This window comes from Erythrolamprus reginae, chromosome 2 (genome assembly GCF_031021105.1).
Source record: "Erythrolamprus reginae isolate rEryReg1 chromosome 2, rEryReg1.hap1, whole genome shotgun sequence".
NCBI lineage: Eukaryota > Metazoa > Chordata > Lepidosauria > Squamata > Dipsadidae > Erythrolamprus > Erythrolamprus reginae.
In genome coordinates, this window is record NC_091951.1 from 128,739,312 (window position 1) to 128,766,867 (window position 27,556).

Here is a 27,556-nt window from a genome sequence, read left to right on the forward strand (position 1 = left end):
AATAGAGAAAATGACTTACTGACATCAAATGTGCTAAAATAAGGTAAAAATAATGAGAATCACTAAATATCTGACTCCTAGATTCAAGGTTATAGAGTGAGATTAGCTAAAGAGGATAGAATGAAGGTTAGTAGTACAAAACCCACTTTCCATGTATTCAATCACTTACATGAGTGCAAGTGGTGGCACATTGGTTAGAATGTAGTATTCCAGATTCACTCTACTCACTGTCAGGAGTTTGATCCTGACCAATTCAAGGTTGACTTAGCCTTCCATCCTTCCAACTTAGTAAAATGAAGACCCAGATTGTTTGGAACAATATGTTGACTCTGTAAACTGCTTAGAGAGGGCTGTAAAGCACTATGAAGGGGTATATACTGTATTTTTATAGGGGGGGAAATCTACCCACCAAGTATTCATCTGGCTAGCATCCTTAGTTTGTTCAGCTTCATTGCATTATTTTATCCCTTGGTTAGGGCTGAAAAAGCCTTTTTCAGAGGGATTAGGAATGAAAACATGCCTGCAAAAACTTAGGGTAGGAAAAACTGCTTTGGGCGGAATAAAAAGAAATGCTGCAAGCCAGGAAGATCATTGGCACTTCGTGAAGGCTGAAAAAGTTTTTTTTCAGAGGGAGTAGGAATGAAAACAAGCCTGCAAAGACTTGGGAGGAAAAAAAACTTCTTTAGAAGGAATAGGAAGCAGGGAAAATCATTATCATCTAGTTAGAGTTGGAGAAAAAAGCTTCAAAAAAGTTACATTCAGAGTATGTATTCAGCATTTTTTAGGGAGGAAAAAGATGCATCTTATATTCTGGAAAATACAGTAAGTATAAGTGCTATTGTTATACCACCAACCACCCTGGAAAGGACTCTGTCTGAACAAACATTAGATTATAATGAAAGTCAGAAAGTCATCACTTGTCATCACTGCTACCACCACTTACAAGTCAGAATTTTGTGATTTTTTTTGTGTGAACCTGCAAAGAAAGCTGGTTAATATTTAAGAAATATTAGGAGATTGCTCTCCTCTTTCTAGTATTGTTGTGATACAATGTTAATATTAAAATTCACCCTAAAAGGTTTCCAGTGCAACCTTAGCTTCTATAAAATGTACTGAATTGATATCATACAAATACTGTGCATGTTTCACAAATTTATTCAGCTTAGATTTGGGTTTGGTGGCCTGATTGACAGATTCATTCTATGCTCAGGTTCATTACTCTAGGCAGGGATGAGATGATAAAGTGCATCATATTAGCATGGCTTGGCTAGCCGTCTAGGTGTCCTTTGAAGTAACAAAATGAGAAACAGAATCCAAATCGATTGAATTTAGTTGAAATGCCTATCTAAGGTGAGAAATGAAATTGAAAATATTATCCTGTCCCCATAGAAGAGAAATACTTCTCTTCAATTCCTTCTTCCCTAGTTTTGAAAACCTACTGTAAAAGCTTGCTTGCTTGCTTGCTTGCTTGCTTGCTTGCTTGCTTGCTTGCTTGCTTGCTTGCTTGCTTGCTTGCTTGCTTGCTTGCTTGCTTGCTTGCTTGCTTGCTTGCTTGCTTGCTTGCTTGCTTGCTTGCTTGCTTGCTTGATCAGTCACTTAGTCAGTCAGTCAGTCTGATGCCCATTTCCCAAGGGGCAACTATAAGCAGCTAATTATTTATTATTTATTGATAATAATCCAATGAACATCTCATATTAAACAATTTTATGCAGGTAGATGCATGAAAGCCTTTCCTGATTTGCAGTCCCCATCTCACCTTAAGGAATCCCTGGGGGGAAAAACCAACCTTTTCTAATATGCAATATTATTTTTTTCTTAATGTCACTGTCTTGCTTCCTGATTGACAGTAGTCTATTAGACATTGATCCCAGAGGAAGTAATAAAATAGAGTGGAGTGGAGTGGAGTGGAGTGGAATGGAATAGAATAGAATAGAATAGAATAGAATAAAATAGAATAATAGAATAGAACAGAATAGAATAGAATAGAATAATCCAACCCCATGCCACTACCTAGGATCAAACTCACAGCCTCCAGACTGAGTTGCTAACGCTACTCAGTTTTTGCTAAGAACAATACATAATATTTAACAGCATATCAATATTTCTGTCTTGTGGTGTACTGCAAATATACAGTATCAGTACTTCTGATATTTAATATCAGAAAAATAATGATATTATGGGCACTATGTTTATCATAGCTTTGAAAGTTTTATTCAATAACTAATGCTAGATATATGATAATTTCTGGTCCTAATGCTTATGGTGTGCTATTTAATATTTTCTAAACAAAACAATACACAACAAACAAAACTCATCCTGTTCATGGACAGGATGAAAAACATCTTGAAGCTAATAAATATCTGTAAGATTATCTATTCCCTCTTCATAGATTAATTGATATTTTTATGATTATTTTTTATATTTCATATTACTATTGAGTATTTTGTTTTTCTTCAACAAATGGAGCAATCCTTTTGTTTTTCATCTGTTACCCATTTTGTATAAAGTGGGAAATAATTGTTCTGAGCTAAAAATGAAATGTACCCCAGTTGAAACATTCCATCAATACAATTTAATACTGTCTGGATACTGTCAAAACAAAACTTACTGACTCCAGTGTTTTTTGTTCCAATTTCTCAATCTGAACTTGCACCTTTTTGTTTCATATTTGAAATAATTGGAAAGGCCCATTTTGAGGCAGGAAAGTCCTATTTTCAGATGTTTTCTTTGAACAGAACCCTTGAAATGGCATCACTCAAAATAGCCAGTTTTTCTCAGTGTGAGAACATGCTTTGTTCTGACTTCAAAACAAATCTACTGAAAAGACATGAATTTTGCTCAAATTCAATGCATTCAAAATATTTTGAGGTCAGAATGTTTTATGCATTCCTAAATTCAACATCTGTTTAGGTTCAAGAAGTAATAAATGTTAACCTAGTCACCCAATCTTTACTTTCATTTTCTTCTTGAATTGCTAACTTGCAACATAATAGGGGAAAAGTGTTCGACAAACTTCAATTCATACCCCTTTTTAATAGAATGCAATAGATCTCAGCTTCTGTTTTTTATCTTTGCAAAATTTTCCCAACTACCATATGAACTAAACTATTCCATTTGATTTCCCAGGAGTGACAACAATTTTCAGAATTTCCAGATAATATGTTTACTAAGAATTTAAATCCCAGTAACTAACTAGACACCAGTTAAAATCTCTATTCTACACACCTTTAGTTATAAATAAAGAATCCTGTTAATTTGATTTTAAAAGAAATAGCTAAGAGAACATTAAATTGCATTGCAAATGTGACTGTCATCTTTCTCTGCTCTCTCTCCTTCTCTGTCTCTTTCTCTCTCTCTCCTTCCTCGTCTTATTTTACCCATAACAACAACCCTGTGTGATGAGTTGGGCACAGAATGAATGACTAACCCAAGGTTACCAGACTGGTTTCCATGGCTAATGCAGCAGTAGAACTCACAGCCTCCTGGTTTCAAGCCTGGTGCTTTAGACACTAGACTAGGCCAAACTGGTTGTGAATTAAAGGATGCAGTCTTACATTATAGTCGATGAACATTTAATCCTCTCTCCTCCAATTTTGGAGCAGTATACAGTAAAAGCGCTGGAGTAGCATTCTTTCCCCCCTCCCCATCATGATGAACAAAAATAACCCACTAAAATTTCCTTTGGACACTCAACATTACACCCCTGATATTTCAAATTCTGCTCCTGCTTTCTAAAATGAAGAACCACAAATAACGCCCCTAACAAGAGTCCTACAAATTCCTTTTGAGATGGAGAATGGAACCAATTATGTGTATCATATGACAAACCCTTTCTCTGAATTGCAGTATTTGTCATTCTCCATTGCATTTTACTCCCTCCTCCAAAATATGAGAGTGCATATCTTTTTTTCCCCCCCTTTGGGCAAACAATCTACTGTGATAAGAGCATAAAGGATTACAAGCTAGTACAAACACTTTTTCCTTTCATCTTCCCCAGGCTTTGTACAGATTTGGTAAATGCAAGAGGAGGATCCAGCCTTTACAACTGGTTCTGCTATGAAAAACATAGCAGATGAGATAAAGTCAATGCTGAGCTTGCAGTGCTGACTTTAATTTTTCACCTTGAGGGCCAAAGGCAGCAAAAGAGAGACCGGCCACAGGAGAGTGCATTGTGCAAAGGAAAGCAATAAGCTTGCTATCTTAAAGCAACTGCTGGAATAATACAAAAGAGTTTTAGAGTGAATCAGCAGATTTTTTCTCAAAGTCAGATGCATAATAAGTTTAACTGTTTTCTTCCTGAGGTTGCATTCTTTGAAAATGCAGACCTCCTTCAGGAATAAAATGAAAATAATATTTAAAACAAAAGTGAATTTTAGGTTGATCACCCACGTCAAAACTTTCTAATGCAGACAGGTAGAGTTTGTAGGCAAGATCCTCTTTTGAGAATTGCCACTTTTGATTTGGAAAGGAAGGTGTTGAATATTCATTAGCATTATGTAAATAGTTGAGTCATAGACTGTTGAATGGTGATTGGTTTAAAATGCCCGGGAAATTCAAATGCACGTCCGTTATTTTGAGCGGGAAGAAACAATGTATAACATCTGGGAAAGCTGATACTGTTGCAGTTTGCGCCTGGATACAATTTGTGTAGCAACTCTGTTTCTGTTATGCAGTGAATAAACTTTACTTGAAACTGACTCCAGCATCAGTATTTTTCAGAATGCTTTATAGGGATTGTTAATTTGGGATTCCTTTGCATTCAGTCATGTGTAACTGTCTCATGCTCAATAGAACATTAGTAGGTTTAATTCAGTGGTGTGTTGCTCCCGGTTCAGCCCAGTTCTAAAAACTGGTAGCGTCAGTGGAGGGAGGCGCCACTCACCCACCCAGGATGGTTCTGCACACACATGGAGTGTAAACCAGTAATAAAGGATTTTAGAACCCACTACTGGTTCAATTATTGGATATGTCAACCAATCCCTCTAGATCAACCAGTGACTCTAGGTGGATTACAAAGAACATAATAAGAATTAAAGGTCATAAAAACATAAAGGAAGGAGAAAATATAGAATTTCAAACATATTTCCTGGATTACAGTGGAGTATCAAATTGTTTATAAGGATAAATGAAGATCAAATATCAAATAAATATCACAGAAATTTATTTCTAATTGACCAATTACTTATTCATTCCTGTTCTTCACTAGCCTTATTGCCACTCAGAAAGCTATCCAGATCAATCCCCTCTATGGAATTGAATGGCTATACTTAAGACAAGTCCTATGAGAATAAAATGAACTCATCTTTCCTGAGTTCGCCCTCTTATTCTTGTAGGCCTTGTCTTAAGTATAGAATTGGTGGCAATCACCAATCACCAATTTTCATTACATTTGCTTTCTGATGTAAGTTTTCCAGGCAAAAGTTGCTTTGACCAGCATATGACTTCATTCCATTCCATTTTGATGGAAAATTTCACTGTCATGGAAACTCGGAGCTCTTTCAAGTTACTTTCTGGCTTGGATAATCTCCAATTGAGACCATCTGCTATGCTTTATTTCTTCTTGGTAATAACTATTGACAAATTCATGTTGTGAACCCAGATAGCTTAACAGAAGCACCTGCTTAGATAAATTGTATAAATAGTATGTATTAGGTGTGAAACTGCTTGATCCAAAAAATAAGTAATACTTCAGCAAGTCTTCCCAGAAATGCAAAACTCAAAAAAAAAAAAAGAAGAAGCTAGAAATAATTCAGAAATAATAAATTGGCACATTGAGTATACTACACTCAGAACTTTATTTACTGATAAACAGGATCTAATGGTTTATAAATTTGAATATTATTTTTGGGATCTGCTTAGGACAAATAAATGAATTAAAGCTTCTTTTGAGTGAACAGATGCAAACCTATTGAGAAATAATATATATAGGTTTTTAATTTTTGTTTTTCTCCTGGAATGAAACATAATTTTTTAACCTTCAAATATCATTTTGAAATTACAGCATTCCTTTTTCAGTTGAAAGAATTGATCATAAATATATTTTGATTTTGAAATAAGTCAAATACAGATTTATAGTATATATCATCTGCAAGGTATTCAGTTTGCTATGTTTGCTTTATATAATTGCCAGTAGCACTTGTGGTTATATTTTTTGAAAAATCATCAACTTTGTTGCTTGTATCCTTACAATTCATATTGAGTGATTCCTAATATGATTTGATTGCTTATTTGTACGCGGACTATCATTATGTGTTGTACCTTATGATTCTTGACAAACATATCTTTTATATACACTGAGAGCATATACACTGACAAATTCCTTGTGTATCCAGTCATACTTGGCCAATAAAATTCCCTTCCCTCCCCTTCCCTCCCCTCCCCTTCCCTCCCCTCCCCTCTTATTCTATTCTATTCCTGGCCAGTATTTCACTCTTGAAATACTGCTTTTATTTGTGTTGCTTTTCTTCCTGAGCCTAAAAAATAATCCTCCCAAAACTGGCAATCTTTATCAGTTTAGTTGTTCCGATGTCATCAAAAATATGGAAAATGCTAACATTTGTGGCATAAATGTTTTTTTCCCCTATCAGGGCAACATTTGTGGCATAAGTTCTTTGTCTAGCATTGTTACACCTAGTGTCTATTGATCCAGAGTCATGACTTTAAAACAGCCAAAAAAATTGTTTATGACAGCTTTTCTGCAAATATTTACTGGGATTGTTGCATGAGCTTTGAGAAGTGGGACTAATAAATATTTGTTTAGTTTACAAATCTTGCAGCAATAATGTTCTACAGATTACAGGATATACTGCTTAACATTCATAGCTAAGAGAATATAATTCTTCTTAAACTGTCATGAACACAGTAAACAATGATGAGGAAGAACATTTTTGTTGTAGCTGCTATTCAAGGCTGAATATCCTAGCTCCCTAGACACAAGGAACCTTATGACATGAACTGTTCTTCTCAAGTTCCTAATATCTAAATTGATATAATTTCCAGAAATATCACCACTGTAAGCTTAGGGTAAAAAGAGAACAGGAGTTCCAGTGACAGGGATGCTGGATAAACTGCCATATTCAAGGTGCCAAAAAGATAGGAATGGACAAAGTCCTTCAGTGGTAGCTTCTCCATAGATGGTGTAGCTACAAATTAAATGGGAAGGAAGCATCTGAATAATCCAGCTATGAGATGGGCTAGACTTCATACAATTAGTTTGTAAAGGTATCTGTACAATAGCACCAGAATTAATGTTAATCAGAGATGATGAGACTTGATCCACTTTGTATTCTACAGAAACAACACACTAAGTCAGAAGAATAAATTGCTTCAAAGACAAGAGATGGGAGGATCATATTTTTAAATGATTTAAGCACTGTCTGAAAATAGAGAAACAACACAGCATGCAAAATATTGGCAAAAACTTTCTTCTTTATGTACTTTCCTGCTTTTAGAGTTACATGGAAGAGACTACCCTCCCTTTAATATTAATTGTATTCAGGTTTAAAAGTGAATTATATTCACTTTTAATTCTGTATCTCTTTTCTTTTTATATTCTCGGCATTAATGTTATTGCTTGAATGGCTGAAACAGTAATATCAAACTAGAGAAGGAAGTATCGAACTATTTGGGGGAAGATGCAGGAATACATAATATGAAATATAAAATACCTGCTATATTATTAGTTGATGAAATGTTGTGAAAGAGGGAAAGAAAATATGAGAAGGCTAGAATTCTGAACAGAAAATGTTCTGCAATCCAATTATTATACTTGCTTAACATTTTATTATTACTGTTGCATTTTGTATGTGGCTTTAGAAGAACTACAGACTAGTGTTTTTAAATGTAAATTACAGTTTATTTTTATATCTGAAAAGACCAATATATGCTCAAATTATCCTTTGCTTCAAGATGTATAAACAACGCAGGAAATTACAATAATTTGCTTCTCATTATGCAATGTCTTACTACGGTAAATAAACATAAATATTAAAACAAGCCCAGAGGTCATACGGTAAACCTATTATGTTTTTGCGAAGCACACTGTACAAATTGCATCGAAAGCTAGCAGCAATTTGTAAAATTGGTACAATTTATATATAAAAAGGATTCCAATTATAGGAGTAAGAAAACATTCATTTAGAAAATGTAGAGTTCTTAGAATGTGCTTTCCTAGAAAATGTCTGTTGCTTTAGGGAGTGCATTGCACTACTTTTCTTTACAAAAATTATACGATACTGAAATATTTAGTACTGAAATCAAGTAGCTTTGCTGATGCATTAGTTGAGAAAAAAACCCCACCTTTCCAATTGTAACGTGATAAAAGAAAAGCAGTAGCTACGTATATTAAAATAACAAAAATACTAAAAAAAAGATTTGAATGAATGAAATATTCTCATTGAATACTTTGTGGACAGTTTGATTTCACAGAAGTTTGATTTACTTGGAGTTATATTGTGTTGTTTAAGTGTTCCCTTTATTTTTTTGAGCAGTGTATATTTCAGAGTAGGAGAAAGGCTGTTGTGATGCTGAAGCCCCATTAAAATGGAGTGTGGTAGATATCCAAAAGATATCTGTAATGTGTATTTCTCAGACATTCAATCGGGTTTTTACTTTTATAAATGGTCTTTACTGAGAATCATTTTTATTGATCTTAGAGAAATTTATTTTGGAATTGATATGGATACTGTTAATTTGATTAGCTTTTGTTAAGGTGCAATCAAAGTTCAGGTTTCTTGTGCAGACTATTATTGTTCCTCGTTCTTTGAGACTATAAAACTAGAAACTCTAGAAACACAAAACAAAATTAACTTTGATATGGAGGGTGTCACATTTTGGGAAAAGTTGCAAATTAAACTTAGCCTCTTTCCTAGATATTTAAGTACTTAAGAAGAGCAAACGTGTTCAAGTAATAAATTAAATAATAATGTAAAAGACAAATGCTAGAAAAAAATCTCTGCTATGGTAGTGCCAGGAGTTAGCACCAAAACTGAACAATCTTCACTGGAATAACAAAGAACATGGTGTGGTAGTGTAACATAAGCCTTGGTGACGCATTGGTTAGAGTGCAGCCTTCTGGCTGCCTGCAGTTTGGCAGTTAGAATCTCACCAGTCTCAAGGTTTACTCATCCTTCTATCCAGTGATGGGCTACCAAACTTTTTACTACCACACTGTGGGCATGGCTTGTGCATTTTGTTTCAACATCTTTCACCGGACTATAGTGTCATCCCCAAACCCCCAACAATTTACCCTTAGATTATCTATGGTTGACCTATCCAGATTCCTAAGAGGTCAGTAAGGGGCGAGTACAAGTGCACTAGAGTGCCTTCCGTTCCCTGTCCTATTGCTCTTCTATATCTCCTATTCCTTTCTTCTATTCCTATATCTCTTCTTCTGTTCTTTCATTAATATGTTTTATTACTATTCTTTCTTAGATATATTTTACTATGAGTATCTCCTCTATAACCTTCATCATGTATTTTACTATGTGTGTGTGTGTGTATGTATATATACATATACATATACATGCATACACACACACACACACACACACACACACACACATATATATATCGATCTTGGTATATTCGGGTTTCTTCCCGTGTAAAATTTGGAAATTTCTGGCGACATTTCGACGAGGTCTCACTCGTCATCTTCAGGCTGGTGCTTCTGTCCTTGTTCTCAGGCAAACACTGCGAGACCTGAGCTGCATTCCTTCTATAAATACTGGTGGCTGGGTGTGGTTTGATGGCTCAGCAATTGCCTGCTGTGTAGAAACTTCCTGGTGAGTCAGTGGGGTAACAATTGGGGTCGTTGATGTAGCTGAGGTATGTTGATTAGTTAATGGTTGTAGATTAGGCGTGATATCCTGAGTAGTTGGAACTTGCAGGCTACTTGATTGTTTTACAATGTGTGTTCTGAGTCTGGTTTCTATGGCTGGGATACGTTTGAGGGCTGGTTTCCAGATGTCTGGTAAGCGAGAGGTATCATCCCGCTTGTTCATATTTTGGGGGTGTTTTTCTATCTCGATGGCTTCCATGATTATTCTTTTGCTGTAGTGTTCTGTTTTGGAAATTAATTTGGTACTGTCAAAATCAATTTCATGTCCTGTAGTTTTGAAGTGTTGGAAAAGGGAGGAGGTTTTTTCTTTTTTCTTTAATGCATTCTTATGTTCTGCAACACGTGCATATACTCTCCTGTTCGTTTGTCCAATATATGTGGCTGGGCAGATTTTACACGGTATTTGATAAACTCCCTGGTTTTCTAGTTGGATATTGTCTTTCGGGTTTCTTAGGATTTTGGCTATTTTTTTATCTGTACCAAAGGCTGTCTTGATGTTGTGTTTGCGGATAATTTTACTGATTTTATCTGTGGTGCCTTTGATGTAAGGGAGGAGGGCGATGCCATTGTCCTGTTCTGTGTCTTGGTTCTTGGGGGGCGTCTCTTTTTGGATTAACTTGTTGATTGCCTCTCTTTGGAATCCATTGGAAATTAATACATTTGTGAGACTGTGTAATTCAGGTTCCAGGTGGTCTTTGTCGGCTAGGCGTTTGGTTCTGGAAATGAGGGTCTTGGCTACGGAATTGATCTGTGCGGGGTGGTGGTGGGATTTTGCGTTCAAGCAGCGGTTGGTGTGGACCTCTTTGGACCTCGAGTTTCTCTTGGTCCTGGTCAGAAAGAAGGTATCCTCCCCGTAGAGGTAAGATATTTGTTTTCGTAGATTTTCACGGGTACAGGTATTCGAGGTCCAAAGAGCTACCATCCTATGTGACCTCAAATTTCTACGCAACTGCCGAGACAGAAACTTGATCGCCAAATGCTGCCAACTAAAATTCCATTCTAAAACCCCATCCACTGAACGGATCCTGAAAAGAACTGAATTAGCCCTAATCAGAAATGAACTCCACAGAAAAAATTCCTACTAGACCAAACAAAGACCTACTCAGTCTTCACCTTAAACTCAACAACAGAATCCACCCAATACTCTGGGACAAATCCAAACAACTAGCCCTCTGGAGAGCTGAAACAGAAACCTCCCTTAATACAGACATACACTCCAGGAAACGCCACAATTTGGAAAAACACCAGAAGCCCAAACCTTTTCCACAGCAACTCATGAAGAATACAGTACATAATATATCAGACAGGACCCTCACCACAGCAGAAACCAACGTCCTCTCCAAAGGATTCAACTTTGCAGTCGCCCCCAAACGCATCCCCACTGAAAACATCATATGCGGAGTTGAAGCCACCCTAACCAAAATCAACCAAGATGAAGCCAACAAAATCAGACTCGAAGTCACCAATGTCCTCTGCTCCATCATTCCACCCAGAAGCAACTTACATAAAGATGAACAAAAAGCACTCACCAACTTGAGGAAAGACAATAACATAATCATCCTCCCAGCAGACAAAGGCAATGCCACTGTGGTGATGAACACATCTGACTACCAAGACAAGCTATCCAACCTACTCCTAGACCCCGTTTACAAACCTCTAAGCACAGATCCTACCACCTACCTGGAAAAAACCACCAAATCCAAAATAAAAGCTTCTCCCATCAGTGAAGAAATCCAGCAAAGAATCATCCCCAGAGAAAAATCATCCCGATGCCCCAAGCTCTATGGCCTCCCCAAGATACACAAAGAAGGAACACCACTCAGACCCATAGTCAGCTCCATAGGCTCACCCCTACAGAATCTTGCCAAATTTCTCACCAAACAACTCCAGCCCTACGCAGAATCCATCATGTCTCATGGACAAAACTCATTCCACTTCATAGAAATCATAAAGGAACAAAACCTACAACCCAGTGACCTTCTCCTAAGCTTCGATGTCATATCTCTCTTCACCCAAGTGCCTATCAAAGAAGCCCTGACAGCCATCCAAAACAAATACAACCCCCCGAAGCACATCTTAGACCTGACCAACCACTGCCTGATGAATACATACTTCATCCACAATGGACAAAGATACAAACAGATAGAAGGAGCCCCCATGGGATCACCCCTGTCACCCATCATCGCAAACTTATGCATGGAATATTTTGAAACCAATGCCTTGGACAAATCTGAATACAAACCCAAACTCTGGCTTAGATATGTAGATGACACCTTCGTAATTTGGCCACATGGGAAAGAAAAACTGGACAGCTTTCTCACACATCTCAACAGCCTACACCCCAAAATACAATTCACCATGGAAATAGAAACCAACAACAAACTTCCCTTCCTGGATGTCCTAATCTACAAAAAACCCGATGGCTCCCTAGGACACACCGTCTACCAGAAGAAGACACACACCAAGGAGCATTGTAAAAATCTGAACAGAAGGTCATTAGCAAGAAAAATAGAACTGGCTGAAGTTTTTGTTGAAAAACAGTTTCCCTAGATGCAGTAGCCTGTTGCTTAATTCTGGATCAAAGAGATCTGAAACAGCTCTGGAAAGTTTGTAAATAATGGGCATCATCCAAGAAAGTCTTGAACAGAATAGCATTGAATTAAACTCTTGTTCTAGTACAGAGATGTCAAACATGGTCAGTATTTAGAGATGCTAAGAATCATATACTCTCTCTCTCTCTCTCTCTCTCTCTCTCTCTCTCTCTCTCTCTCTCTCTCTGTGTGTGTGTGTATGTGTGTGTATCTGTGATGTCCATATATTTCCCGAAGTGATTTATTTCTTTGTTTTAAATGAAACTTTACATAATTCTTTCCTTAAGAAATAACTTTTTATTTCATCTCTCTGTGCAGCTTAAATAAGATGGGAAAATATCCAACAAGCAAGTAGTTTGCTTAGTCTTAAAGTCAATTATTTATTTGTTTATTGTCTATTTGCGCATCATGACTCAAGATGGCTTACAGCATATAAAACCTCATTTAGAACAATAAAACTAATAAAAAAAGAATAAAATAAATAAACATAGCATAATAAGATAACACCCCCCCACCCCCCACTCGAGCAGCAGCAGATCACACAAGCCATTTAATGGGCTCCATCCCACTCTGGATTCTCCAGGCCCCGTGACAGAACAAGATTTCAGTGCCTTCTTGAAGAGTTTTAGAATAGAGGCCATTCTAATCTCTGGGGGAATTACGTTCCAGCGATAGGGAGATACCAGGGAGAAGAGCCTTCTTTGGGTCCTCCCAGATGTATCTCCCTTGAATAAATATTGAAAAAGACATGTTAAATATTGATATTCCTGGAGGCATCTGTAATATGGTAAATGATTTAGCTTTACTAGATAAATGGTCAAAGCAATGGAAACTGCAGTTTAATGTTTCCAAATGTAAAATAATGCACTTGGGGAAAAGGAATCCTCAATCTGAGTATTGTATTGGCAGTTCTTGGTTAGCAAATACTTCAGAAGAAAAGGATTTAGGGGTAGTGATTTCTGACAGTCTCAAAATGGGTGAACAGTGCAGTCAGGTGGTAGGGAAAGCAAGTAGGATGCTTGGCTGCATAGCTAGAGGTATAACAAGCAAGAAGAGGGAGATTATGATCCTGCTATATAGAATACTGGTGAGACCACATTTGGAATACTGTGTTCAGTTCTGGAGACCTCACCTACAAAAAGATATTGACAAAATTGAACGGGTCCAAAGACGGGCTACAAGAATGGTGGAAGGTCTTAAGCATAAAACGTATCAGGAAAGACTTAATGAACTCAATCTGTATAGTCTGGAGGACAGAAGGAAAAGGGGGGACATGATCGAAACATTTAAATATATTAAAGGGTTAAATAAGGTCCAGGAGGGAAGTGTTTTTAATAGTAAAGTGAACACAAGAACAAGGGGACACAATCTGAAGTTAGTTGGGGGAAAGATCAAAAGCAACATGAGAAAATATTATTTTACTGAAAGAGTAGTAGATCCTTGGAACAAACTTCCAGCAGAAATGGTAGATAAAACCACAGTAACTGAATTTAAACATGCCTGGGATAAACATATATCCATCCTAAGATAAAATACAGAAAATAGTATAAGGGCAGACTAGATGGACCATGAGGTCTTTTTCTTCCGTCAGACTTCTATGTTTCTATGTTTCTAAATATAAATCTTCTGAGGCATTAATATAAAGAATATCTCCCCAGTAGTCACCAAGTCCTCTTTTTATGAAAATGAGGAAACATTGACATAATCCAATTATCCAGTACTTCATTCTTTAGCATATTTTAGCATGTATATTTTTATTCAATGAATATAAGTTCAGATCATCAGCCAATCCTTTTCAGTATTCTATAATGTGCAGGATCAGACATATAAAATCATTCTAGGTCAGAAGGTATACTCGTGCTTCTCTCAGGCTCAGTCTAACACCCACGTATGTGCTAGGAGTTCAGAAATCAAAGCTTTCCCTTTGTCATTTTTGCAACCAGTTTTGCACTTGCTATTTCTTCTTTTCCAGTCCTGTCTCTTTCTGGATTAGAAACCCTCCAGTTTACATATGAATGTTGCAGAATTATATCTTTGAATGATTTTTCTGAAAGTTCTGTAAGAGTTATATTGCTAAATAATGAGGATGCATCTTGAATACAATGAGAATGTGATGTTCCATAGTGAAAATAACTGCAATTAGTTATATAAAGAATGGTTAAATACAATTATTATTGTTCTTTGTGCCAAGTACTTCCCGGAACAGTTCATCATCTGAAGATTGCTCAAAATTTTGCTATAATGATTTTCTGTGAATCATTTTGCAATGAGCATGGAAGAGCATTAACTTGTCCACATATCAAAATGGGTATTTTCCAGCAGTATTTCAAATTAGAGGACAACTAAACATAGAGAAATAACCAATACATTTTTCCCAACCATTTTTTTCCAAAGGAAACCAGAATGTTTCAAGACTCAGTTAATAAATCATGATGAATTCAAAGAAAAAATTTCCCACATTTCAAGAATAAATTATCTGAGAGTAAAGTCAAAAAATTATGGGAAATGGGAAATTTTGGGCTTGAAAACAATAATGACTAAAAAGAACCTACAGAAAAAAATACCCTTAGATGTTTACTTGGGAAAGTCTTTGACTTAAAATAAAAATAAAAGCTGAAGAAAGATACTTTATAGATTGTGTGAGTTGGACCCAGCTGCACACAAGTTTAATATCTTAACTAGTTCTGCAGTAAGAGCTCAGGAGATATTGTGTTAGTTACACCTGTAACTAATTTATTATTTTATTACTTAGTCTTCTTTTAGTGCGATGAAACATGTAGAATATTTGAACAAACTATTATTGCAAGAAATACACAAATGACAATATTATATACATATAAATCTCTGTTATATAATTGGATACAATGTAAAAAACAACAACCTGTTTCTATACTATTGGAGTCAAGGCATACCTAAATCTAATAAAATAAAATAAAATCATTGCAGAAAAGTGGAGATCTTGGAACTCTTTCACTGGTTTTTATAGCAATCATGATATATTAGCTGGTTCTTAGTGTTCTTATGTACACTTCCAGTTCCACATTCATGTGGAAGTTCTAAAGCATGGGTATCAAACTCAAGGCACGGGTGCCAGATCCAGCCCATGGACTGCTTACATCTGGCCCATGGGAATAGCCTGGAAACAACAAAGGATTGGCCTGCAGTGCCAGCAAAAATGGAGCTGGGGGAGAGGGGGCAAGCATATACCTCACACCCGATTTTTGTTGGCAGAGGGCTGCAGGAGGCCGTTATGGTTGAAAATGGAGCACAGGGGGCCACATGAGGCCTTCCCCACAGTTTTTACTGGCAGAGGGCAGCAGAAGGTTCAGTTTTCACATACAGACGGCTATCAAAACAAAGTAAAAGCAAAACAAAATGAGAAATGTTTTTCCTTTTGCATTTGAGCATGGAAGGACAGTAAATGAAAAGTGGAAAGAGGAAAGAAAAAGATGGGAAGATGGGAAGAGAACAAAGAAGGAAAAATAAGAAAAAGGGGGAAGGAAGAAGAAAGGAGAATGAAGAGTGAAGGAAAAAGTAGAAAAGGGAGGAAAGGAGGGACAGAGGGAGGAAAGAAGGAAGGAAGGAAGGAAGGAAGGAAGGAAAGAAGGAAGGAAGGAAGGAAGGAAGGAAGGAAGGAAGGAAGGAAGGAAGGAAGGAAGAGGATTGTAATGAGAGTGAGGGAGCACCTCAGAGAAATCCTGCCTTAGTACTTGGCCATCCCAGGTACCAATATGAGTGATATTGAGCTGGCCATACCCACCATGGGCCTGCCCACCATGGCCACACACCCTGCCCTGCAAGGTCAAACATAACCCTGATGTGGCCCTCAATGAAATTGAGTTTGACACACACCCACACACCGCATTCTAAAGGTTCAACATTTTAGTGAATTCATTTTCTGTGGAATAATGCTTGATAGGGAATTTAAGGCATTTCCATAATATTGCATGTACCATATTTTTTAGAGTATAAGACACACCCTTCCCCCCCCCTTAAAATAGGGTGGGAATGTCTTATACACTGAATACTGCCATTTTTGCTGCCCAAAGCCCCAGCCCCACCAAGCCCCAGCCCCACCTACAGAGAACTCTGGGGGGATTTTTCACCCATTCTTTGTTAAAATGGGCTGCAGAAAGAGTATGGTAAGCCTGCAGAGCACTCCTGGGAACTGGGGAAAGACAAAAATGCTGGGGAAATGGCCATTTATTTACAAAAACAGGGGCACTTTTGCCATTCCCCAGCACCAAGGAGCTCTCTGCAGGCCTCCCTGACCCTTTGCCTACATCATTTTTGCGAAAAATGCCCCACAAATGGTCTATTTTTCACAAAAATGGGACTGTTTTTGCGTTCTAATTACCCCAGCTAACATGACTGGAGGAGGAATTCTGGTAATTGAAATCCACTAGTCTTAAAGCTGTCAAGTCTGAAGACTGGGTTAGGGTTTAGGGCTGCATGGGTATGCAGCCCTAAACCCTAACCCAGTCTTCAGACTTGACAGCTTGAAGAATGGTGGTCTTCAACTTCCATTCCTCAGCTAGCATGACTAGAGGAGGAACTCTGGGAGTTGAAGTCCACTAGTCTTAAAGCTGTCAAGTTTAAAGACTTAGGGGTTAGGGGCGCAAAAGTCTTCAAACTTGGCAAGTTTAAGAGTTGTGGACTTCAACTCCCATTCCTGAGCTAGCATGACTGGAAGAAGAATTCTGGGAGTTGAAGTCCACAAATCTTAAAGCTGTCAAGTTTGAAGTTTATAAAAAGTGTATATGGTTGTAAAAAGTATTCTGCTATACTGGTATTTTATTAAACAATATAATACTACACCATTTGGTTCAGAATATTTTTTCCCTTATTTTCCGCCTCTAAAATCTAGGTGCGCCTTATACTCCGGTGGATCTTATACTCTGAAAATATCTAACAGTATTTAGAAATTCAGTAAAATGAATATAAGAGGAATGCTGATGGGGACATAGTTTACTTCTCAGAAATCACAAATTACAAAGATCTCCAGAAAATGCATTATGAAATATGCTTTCTGAAGTAATGATGGGCAAAGTAACAACATAAGGGTAAGAAAGAAAAGTAGTCCAATCCCCACAGAAGACACAAAGTCACTAGTCTGTCAATTTACAGTAATACAAACTAAGCATTACATGCCTGTTAAAAATACCTTAGAAATGTGTAGAGAGAAAATAATTAGAGCATATAATATCATCTGCAGTAGACACAAATTAAAGAACATTTAATTACATATATGATGCATATTATCATGGAATGAATTAAGAAATGCATTAAAAATGAAATGAGTACTAATGTCTAAAATTCAATCTAAGCAAAATAACTTGATCACTGACAGAGAAACGAGTAAGGACATAACTAAAGTATTGTAGCGGTCGAGAAATATACTAAAGTTGTTCTGCCGGCTCTCTGTACGAGCCTCTAATTAAATGCAAAGGTAGCCAAAACAGACACAGACACAGGAAAAGTCAAGAATACTTTCTTTATCCACAGAAAAATAGAAGCAACCCCCCCCTTTTTTACTCAAAGGGCTCACTTTCAAAGCAACCAGACTTGAATGCATTGAAATAACAAAAACAACAAACTCAAAGCAATTAACAAGTAGCTGTGAAGTCGTCACAGCTACTCTCCTTCAGACGTTGTCCAACTCACACGTTTAACTATGATTTATGTTCAGAGTCCTGTTATCAAAGCACATAGTGCTTGGAGAATCCGGAGAGTCAAGCCACATCCACTATCATGAACAGATAATCTTCCACACTGAGAGGCCGGCATGCTGCCCATTTAACAGCAGCCCTAATAAGTTGAACCACACCCAACCACAGGTGAACTCTCTTATCTCTTGTAATACCTACATAGCTGCTCTCTTCTATTCATGGCTCTATAACTGCTATAACTGCTTCTTCATCAGAGTCCAGTGAAGATACTGGAGTCACTGGAGTCACTCCCTGCTTCCGATGATACTTCGCTGTCCAAAGCAGTCTGCAGTAAAACAGGCCTTTGACACTGGGAGGATTCACCCACATCCACCCCCACAGTCCTTGGGGCAGGAGCTGGCCCAGAGCCAACCACAACATAAAATATAAGGGCTAAATGAAAAGTAAAGTTCCACGTCCACAATATTGGTTTAAATAAAAGTATTTTTAATAACTGTTTAAATTATATCTTTTGTTACCTTGATTTACTTCTTCAAATAATTATCACATTTTAGCCAAAAACGGATAAGGTTCCTAAAGCTATCAGGTGTAAAAGAACTCACATTTTGGAGCTGTTCCACTTTGTGAGGACTTTTTATTGTACAGACACCTATGATATTGAAAAACATCAATAATGTGACCTAGATATTCCTATCAATGCCAAATTTGACAGCAATTTCCTTTTGAGCGTCCACTAATTGTCCTTCATCTTCAAACAAGTTCTGAGGTCCTGCTACCTCATCATTTCAGTTAGACAGATGCTTTCTAAAGTATTCTTTCAAGTTTGGGGGGAAAGTGTAAGTTTTATAGTACCCAAATCTGGGTTGTATGGTGGGAGATGTAAGATGGTGAAATCTAACATCACCATTGCCTATAGAGTGATAGCTAAACCTTTCAGCACCAAGTGCTAAAACTGGAGTGTGTATATGCGTGGGAGCAGCAGAAATCAGTGGAGAGCAGCTGGCTGATGTGCATGCGCATGGCAGCCAGCTGCTCTTCCAGGTTCCAGCAGACCAGCTGGTCTTCATGCATGCATGCAAAAGACCCTGGAAGAGCAGCTGGTGGTGGCATATGTGTCACAGAGAGGGTTCTGTGTGCCACCTATGTGTGTGTGCCATAGGCCTATAGTATTGGGTGGCTCAGGAAGTATGAGATCCAGTGTAATCAATTTGCAGCAAAATGTTCTTTTGTGTTTCCAAATTCTGCCTTATCATTGTTTCAAAGTTTTAAATATTGCAGTGTAATATTCTGAGTTAATAGCAGAGTCTGATAATTCATAACACCATCTGCCCTTCAAAAATCTGTAACCATGAGTTTTGAATCCCTTCTTTGTAGGTAAATTTTTGTGACGATAAGCCAGTTAGTTCCTGGGCCATGTTTCACTGGCTGTCACAATTCTGAGAAGAAATATCTATTCTCATAGCATGACAACAATTGCTGGCAAATTATAGTTCTTGAAGCTTTCATCTCTGCTGTCAGCATGTGAAGAACTTATCTTGTACAAATATTGAAATATTGAAAAACATCAATAATGATGTTCAATATTCCTTATTGAAATATCAATTTGTCTTTGACCCACCAATTATTTTCCATCAGTTCTTCAGCCTTTCTCTTTTTGATAATTTTATTAAGAATTATATTAATCATATAAAACTAAACCAAACAAATCTCTCCTGAAAATATAGTAAGAAAAAGATATCCCCCCTTCATCCACAAGCACATTCAAAATTAACAATCTATTGCTCTCATTCCATATCCCCTCCAATTTTCAATAAACTAATCTCTAAATCTTCAAAAAAATTAACAAAATTACATAACAAGTATCTCCCTTTTTATTTAGTCTAAATCCCCCTTATCCCTCTCTTAATGCTTAAACATTTAAGAACAATAATAATAACAACAATAATTGGAACCACAAAATAAATAAGGTCACACAAAATGAAGCAGCTAAAATGCTCTGGGACTTAAAATTCAAACAGACAAGAATCTACCATATAACACCTCAGACTTAACAACTGTCCATAAGAAAGACAAAAAAGTCTGTATCAATGAGTTCCCAATACCTAGAGACAACAAAGCAGAAGAGGAAGAACTGGAGAAAGTCACAAAAGACAAAGACGTGTATATAGAAATAGAATGACTGGCAAAAGAAAGCAAAAATAGATCTGTAGTAATAGGCACCTTGAATTCAATGCCAAAACAACTGGAGCACCACTCTAAAACCATCAACATTGACAAAATTACCATTTTCAAGTCAACTTTTTTTGGAACAGATTAACAGTTGACCCATCTTAAAGAAGTTAAAATAATAAAATGTAAGTGATTAAAAGAGTTTGCTTAAGCTTGTGTGTGTCCATGAAGGCTGCTTTTACAGCCCAGAGATGATGGAACCAGGGGTGGATTCTAACTTAACTCACTACAGTTCACGTCCTCCCATGCCATGCAGGTGGGAGGCAAGGCATGTGAACTTTCAACTGGGTGGGAAGCTCAGATTCGGGTTCCCCAGTGTTGGTGCCAGGATGGCTCTGGAAATAAATTGGAACTTTGAGGAATGCCTTGGCTTGGACTCTGATTTAAATTTGGATGTTACCTGGAATCCTGACATTGTATGCTTTGCACATCATGTGCCCACTCACTCATTGCATGCTGTTTGGCCACACATACATTGTGCACAGCGTGGCCATGCTGCACAGCCATGAATGCCTAGAGGTGCCTTCTGAATCAAGCTTCTACACAGGCACAGAAGCCAAAAACAAAATGGCAGCACTGTTCTAGTTCAGGGGTATAGCCAACCAGTGATCACTCCTGGTTCGGCGAACGGGGGGAAATATTTGCTACCAGTTATAAAGAACTGGTCTGAACCAGGAGCAACCAACTTCTGGGTGGAGCCTGTGACTCCTACCTCATTGGAAGCTGCAGAAATGACGATTACACCTGTCTGCTCACAGAGGGCAGCTGTATGAAGTATGCAGAAAGTATTTTGGCAGGCTAGATCTCACATTTTATCTTTCTTCCACATTGACCAGATAAAATGCACATGCTAGCTTGCTTAGCTTAATTGCACACATGCTAACTGCACATGCTAGCTTGCTTAGCTTAACTGGTGGCTTCCCACCTTTCTGATTTGAACCTTGTTGATTGCCCTAAAAGTCACATATTTCATTCCTGGCCACACAAATTAGGTCTTCCTGGTGTACCTTTTTACATATTGTTTGGCCCAGAAATGCACAATATTGTACAGAGTTATCACCATAGTCTGAATACGGAAGTAAATTTTAGCTCCTTCAATGCAGGTAATCCTTGGCTTGTGATAGCAATTGCAGCTAGTTTCCCCATTGAATTTTCTTGTGGAAAACCAGCAGAAAAGATTTACAAACTCATTTGCGACCATCATTGCTTTCAATGCCCTACCACATGTAATTGTGAGCTAGGTACCACATGTAATTGTGAGCCCAAATTATGATCATGTAACTGCTGAACTGCATTATCATGTGGCTGGTTCTATGCTACTTTGAGGACTGGTTCTATGTCCACTTTGTCAATGCCACCCTAGCATTGAAAAGGCTCTGAATGAATGGACAGAAGCCAATGAGTATTTGTACTCAAAACTTCAGCCATGTCACTTTGTTTAAAGCACATTGATGAGCATGCAATCTTTTCTTATAGCAACTTGCCATCAACTGAATTAAACAGGCAATATTAAAAAACATATCAGAGCCTCTAATAGCTGTTGGTACCTTATAGATTGGAGGTGTTACTTTTGATTCAACTCAACTTACAACCACCATTAGGACTGGAATTTTCATTGTAAATCATTGCAAACGTAAGTCAAATCAAATTGTTACGTGGATCCAACTTTCCCAATTTTTTTTTGCCATAAATTGGCAAAAGAAAAGGTACCAAATCATGATCATCTGACCTTAGGATGCTGCAGTCAACTGTAAATATGAAAAGGTTGCTAAGCACCTAAATTGCGATCACAACACAGCAAGAGTAATGGGATAGCTATAAGTAAGTGTACATGTGGTTTAAGTGATGTTTTCCCAGGTCGCTGTAACTTTGATCTGTTATTAAACAAATGGTCATATATTACAGCACCTACCTATAAATTGTATGGAATGAAACAAGCAAATTCAAAGGACTGATGGGTTAAAACTCGTAAACCAGCACAAACTTTTTACTGTTTACTTTACATATGCGTTTTGCCTTTCCCATTTTTTTTTAAAAAACCCCAACCTATAACCCTCTGATAGTTTGATCCAGACATTTTCCCAATCTGCAATCTTGCTTCATTTCCAGACTGATGCAAATCTCTTGTGTCCTAGCCCTTGAACCTTCATTTATTGTTTCAAAACTAACTCTCTCTATTTGCAATTATGTTTGATCCCAAATGCAAGGGGGAATATGAAAAATAGCTTCATCTTAGTATGCATCTATTTTTTTCAAACAGGAATGTGGCAAGGATACCAGTAGATTCAAGCAATGCAGCAATTCTGATTTGAAACATGATTTGAGATATACATTAAATCAGTGGTTCTTAACCTTGTTTGAGGTACCAAACCCACCAGTTTCATATGCACATTCATGAACCCTTCGGGGGCGTGTCATCATGAATTTACATAATGAGTTGGGTGTGTCTTGACCTCCGTGGCGGAAGCTCGGCCGAATCCCTGAGACCGACTCACCGAATCCCTAGGGTTTGATAGAACCCCGGTTAAGAATCACTGCATTAAATATACCTGAAATGTACTATGGCTGAATAGATAAGCTATAGTATAGTGATAAACAAGGAAGCATAATATCACACAAAAAATTAAAAACATTATCAGTAGGGATAGATAGAAAAGAATTCTACTGTACAATCCAACCTGTTGGGAATGTTGGTCACAAATACGTAAAAGTTAATCACAAACCAAACCCATAGTTTGTGATATATATCTTTCCTTGGAAATCCCTATGGATGTAAACACTAACATGGAATCACATCAGATTACAGACAGAGAACTTCTTCTATGCCAGAGGCCAGAATGTAGCCAACAGGTTGATAAATTAAAAGAGATCCTTGGATTATGTGAGTCCATTTTTTTCTGAATGATAAAGTTGGAGGGGGCAGGATTTGTTATGCTAACGCTAATAAGAATCTTCCAGAATCTTCACATTCTCCTTCTGACTCCCCCCCACACACACATTTTTCACTGAACACTGTAGAACCAAAGATCAACAATTTTGTCACAATTTGGTGCATGAACTATGGTTCATTCTGGGGCTCATGAGTACCAGAGACCTCATTTGGCAGCACATAGAGAAATCTCTTCCATAGAAAAGAACCCTATGCTCATATGACTACCAAGATACAGTGGTATCTCATGATACGAACCCCTCGCCATACGAACAACCCGAGATACGAACCTGAGGTTTGGAAAATTTTTGCCTCTTCTTACAAACTTTTTCCATCTTACAAGCCCGTCGCCGCCACCACCGAGAAGCCTCGCCGCCCGACTGTTGCTTTTTGAAACAGCCAGGTGGCTTCTCTGCGTCCTCCTGAACCCGAACGCCAAACCTGAACTTCCGGGTTCGGTGTTCGGGAGGCTGCTGAGAAGCCCCCTGGCTGTTTCAAAAGACGACAGCCAGGCGGCAGGGCTTCTCGGCAGCCTCCTGAATGCCGAACCCGGAAGTTTGGCAAAAGTTCGGGTTCGGGAGGCTGCCGAGAAGGCCCACCGTCCAGCTGTCGCTTTTTGAAAAAGCCGGGGGGCTTCTCGGTGTCCTCCCGAATGCCAAACCCGAACTTCCAGGTTCGGCGTTCGGGAGGCCGCCGAGAAGCCCCCCAGCTGTTTCAAAAGACGACAGCCGGGTGGCGAGGCTTCTCGGTGGCCTCCCGAACCCGAACTTTTGCCGAACTTCCGGGTTCGGCATTGGGAGAATGCTGAGAAGCGCCCGGCTGTTTCAAAAGGGCGGCGGGGTTGTTTTGCGGGGGTTTTTTCGTTGCACGCATTAATTCATTTTACATTGTTTCCTATGGGAAACAATGTTTCGTCTTACAAACTTTTCGCCTTACGAACCTCCCCCGGGAACCAATTAGATTTGTAAGACGAGGTATTACTGTATTTTAAAGGATCAGGTAATATTATGCATAATATATATCTAATTCGAATTATTAAATGGTCCAGTTTCCACCGACCTTTTTCCTAATGCCTTACATAATTAAAAGGTATGGTGGAAAAAAACTTCCAGAGGTCACCTTCTGTTAACCGTTTAATGGAGAAGAGCTAACCTGATCTTCACATCTCTAATTAATAAAACGTTCATTTTTTTAAAAAATCCAGCCTTCCTAAGACTGTGGGATAGCTAAAGAACTAAAACAGGAGATAGGAGCCAACAGTGTACAGTTTTACCTGCCAGGTAATGCAGCCACTCATTTATCATTCCCAATTGACATTTATTTAACCTTGGTGGGTTTTCAAAATTTCCTGGCTGCCAATTTTTAAAATTGTGTAGGAATGTTATAGCCCTCTATAGATTTGTATTACCTGTTCTGTACCATGCTCATTGCTATCCAATCCAAGGGGTAAACATTTTTTCCAATCAGATCTTTAAACATTATGAAAGTTTCCATCAAAAAGTCCTAATGGAAAAAAATATGGATAATTATCTTCTATATTCAAATACAGGGGAAAAAAATCTTGTTCTCATCTTCAAAGCAACTTATGTATATTGCTGACCCAATTATACAAAATACCTAGTAATGACTGCAGCAATCGAGCAACATAATTTTTTTTAAAAATCAGTGCTAACATTTTATACCACACTACCTTATTCCATTTTTGCATGAAACTGCACTGACATGCTAAAGCAACAAAAATATTAAAATTGAAAAGTATTCTTTGTTAAAAAAACCCAAGTAATCCAATATTGACTCAAAAATTTGTTCATCCACATAATTTCCCATTGTGTGTTTGAGACTGATTCCCACGACCACTTACCACTAATTCTGAACTTGTCTGAAAAGTTTCAATGTATGAAGAATAATGCTGATCATTCATTTGGTCCAGGATTGCTGTCATGCAGGCCACAAAATGACTCTACAAAAGAAACAGATTAACCATGATAAAACTTATATATACATCCAGATTAGATCCATTAAGAGATAAAATAACACATTTATATTATGTCCTTGATACCAACATCAACATCAAGAAATGTTTATCTTTTTGTATTATTTACTTCATGTGTATGATTTTGTAAAATCTTATCTTTTTAATATTGTAACCCAATCAGGGTGATCAATAAATTTAAAATATAAAACAATAAATTTAAATAAATAAATAAATAAATAAAATAAGTAATAAAATAAAAAATAAAACAAAAAATAAAAAAATAAAAAAATAAAATAGAAACACATGCAAAATACCCAATGAAATAAAAGAACTATTTCTGGTTATACTGTGTGAACTGCATTTTTTAAAACATTGCATTTTTCAAAATAATAGTGTTAGACATAATAATGGGCAATATTTTGCTACACAGATACAATGTCACAATCTGGTACAGAGAAGTGTAATATTATTGTTATTTAATTAAAAAGACAATTTTTAAAAAAATATTTTTTAAAATTAAAAAGGCATTACATTTTCAAGAAATTTTCTAGAATTGTTCAAAAATAATCTTGTGCTGCTAAAAATGTTAAAATAATCATTAAAATATTACGTCTACATTTCATTAAAAGGAGAGGAAGCTGTGTAAAAAGAGTTGGAGAAAGGGAAGAGATAAAAATCATCTTAAAATTAGTCACGCTGTATCGGTGATAAAAATGTCACCTTTTCAAAAAGTGGACTCAGAATTAAAACGAAGGGGGGGGGGGAATCTTCCCTGACAAGATTCATACATTTCTTACAAGTACATATTTTACAGATATCTTAATAATCCCCCCCCAAAAAACATGACTTGCATTTGTAATATAGCCAGTGAAGCTGTCAATTACATCTATTTAAGTGTCATCTGTCTGTTTGAGATGTTTGAAGTTCTTTTAACTGCAGCCCTGAGAAAATTTAACTCACAAGCTGACATATGTCTTCTTACTTTTCTAATTTATGGAATTATACCTGTCCTTAAAACGTCAAGGTCTAATGAATGGTAGTATATTAAATTTTCCTAGGCTTAAACTGGCTGGCATTTAATACTAAGTCAAGAGCCTTTCTGACAAAATTATTATTTTTATAGAAAAGCTTTTCAAAAATTCTAAAAAAAAATATCACATATGCATGTCCACTAGGTAGAAGAAAATACAAGTTAGAGATATCTGTCCACCAGACTGGCTTCATATTTAGAATGATTGCTCATTCTAATTGGAAATTTATATATTAAATTAACTTGAGAAATCTGACCTCTCCTTCCTTAAATGTACATTTTTGATTGTTTTTAATTATTTAATAACAAATACAAGGTTGCTCATGAGTGAAAATTGTACTTTAATATATCCAACCATTTTGTCTATTACGGTATTTAAAGCTAGAAATGAAGCTTTTTTTAACTTCAGGTTGTAGCCACTAGAGGTCTTTTTTACTTTCATATGGTAGCTTCTATTCAGTTGGTGCTGCTTTTTTATTTATTCCTACGTGAGCAGAACAGTATAGTTCTGGCATATAAACTGTGCAAATTACTACATAAATGATAACTTATTTCAGCTTTTGGAGTTACCTTTTCACTACTCAAAGCTTTGGTTATCTGTGGAGGTGTAAAAGGAGAGATTTGCAGCAGGTAATCTCAGATCTTTCAGGTAAGGATTTCTGTAGCTTTTGTTACTAATGCTCTTCTCTTTAAGAAAAGCTTGTTTTACTTTTAAGAGGCAAACATTATATTTTACTTTTAGGGGGCAGGCATTTCTGGATCATATAGAGATGTTAGAATGTCAACTGCTTGTCAAACCAGAGTTAAAATTGTAATTGTTTGAAGATCAGCTTTGCTATTCAAATGTACTGATTTTATTGCTCTATAAACAAAAAAAGGAACTCTCATAAGTATGAACAGCAGAATCATATATATTTAAGATTGCTCTTTTTATTTGATTTTTGAGCTGTTTGATTGTGTTTTCAAAATGTTCCTGCTTATCCTTCCCAAAATGATTTCTACTAATCCCTTGTGGCTTAAGCATCATCTTTGGAAAGATACTGTTCAGCAAAATCAAAACTATTTTTATAATGTAAATCTCTCTGAGAAAAGCCAATTCTTAAAATCTGGCTATCTGTGTACTGCAGCATTGTAAATGCACTGTTGTCCTTACATATGTGTACAGATTTCCTAACTGCAAATGGGAACAATGGGAACTAACAGATGACATGCTTTGTTTTATTAAAACAATTCAGCTGGCAGTAGAGTTAAAATTATGGTTCTTCTATCCACTGATAACTGGGTGCTCAAAATAC

The 27,556-nt window shown here is 37.1% G+C and overlaps 1 protein-coding gene across 1 annotated transcript in view; it reads right to left on the bottom strand.

The window, feature by feature from the left end:
- Positions 1-27,556, bottom strand: part of DOCK2 (dedicator of cytokinesis 2) — a 344,199-nt gene that overhangs the window by 94,023 nt on the left and 222,620 nt on the right. The window contains exons 28-29 of the mRNA XM_070735887.1: positions 25,118-25,216; positions 24,665-24,759 (exon numbers count right to left, since the gene is read on the bottom strand). Coding sequence (XP_070591988.1) covers positions 24,665-24,759; positions 25,118-25,216 — 194 coding nt within the window. The remainder of the gene's footprint in view (positions 1-24,664; positions 24,760-25,117; positions 25,217-27,556) is intronic.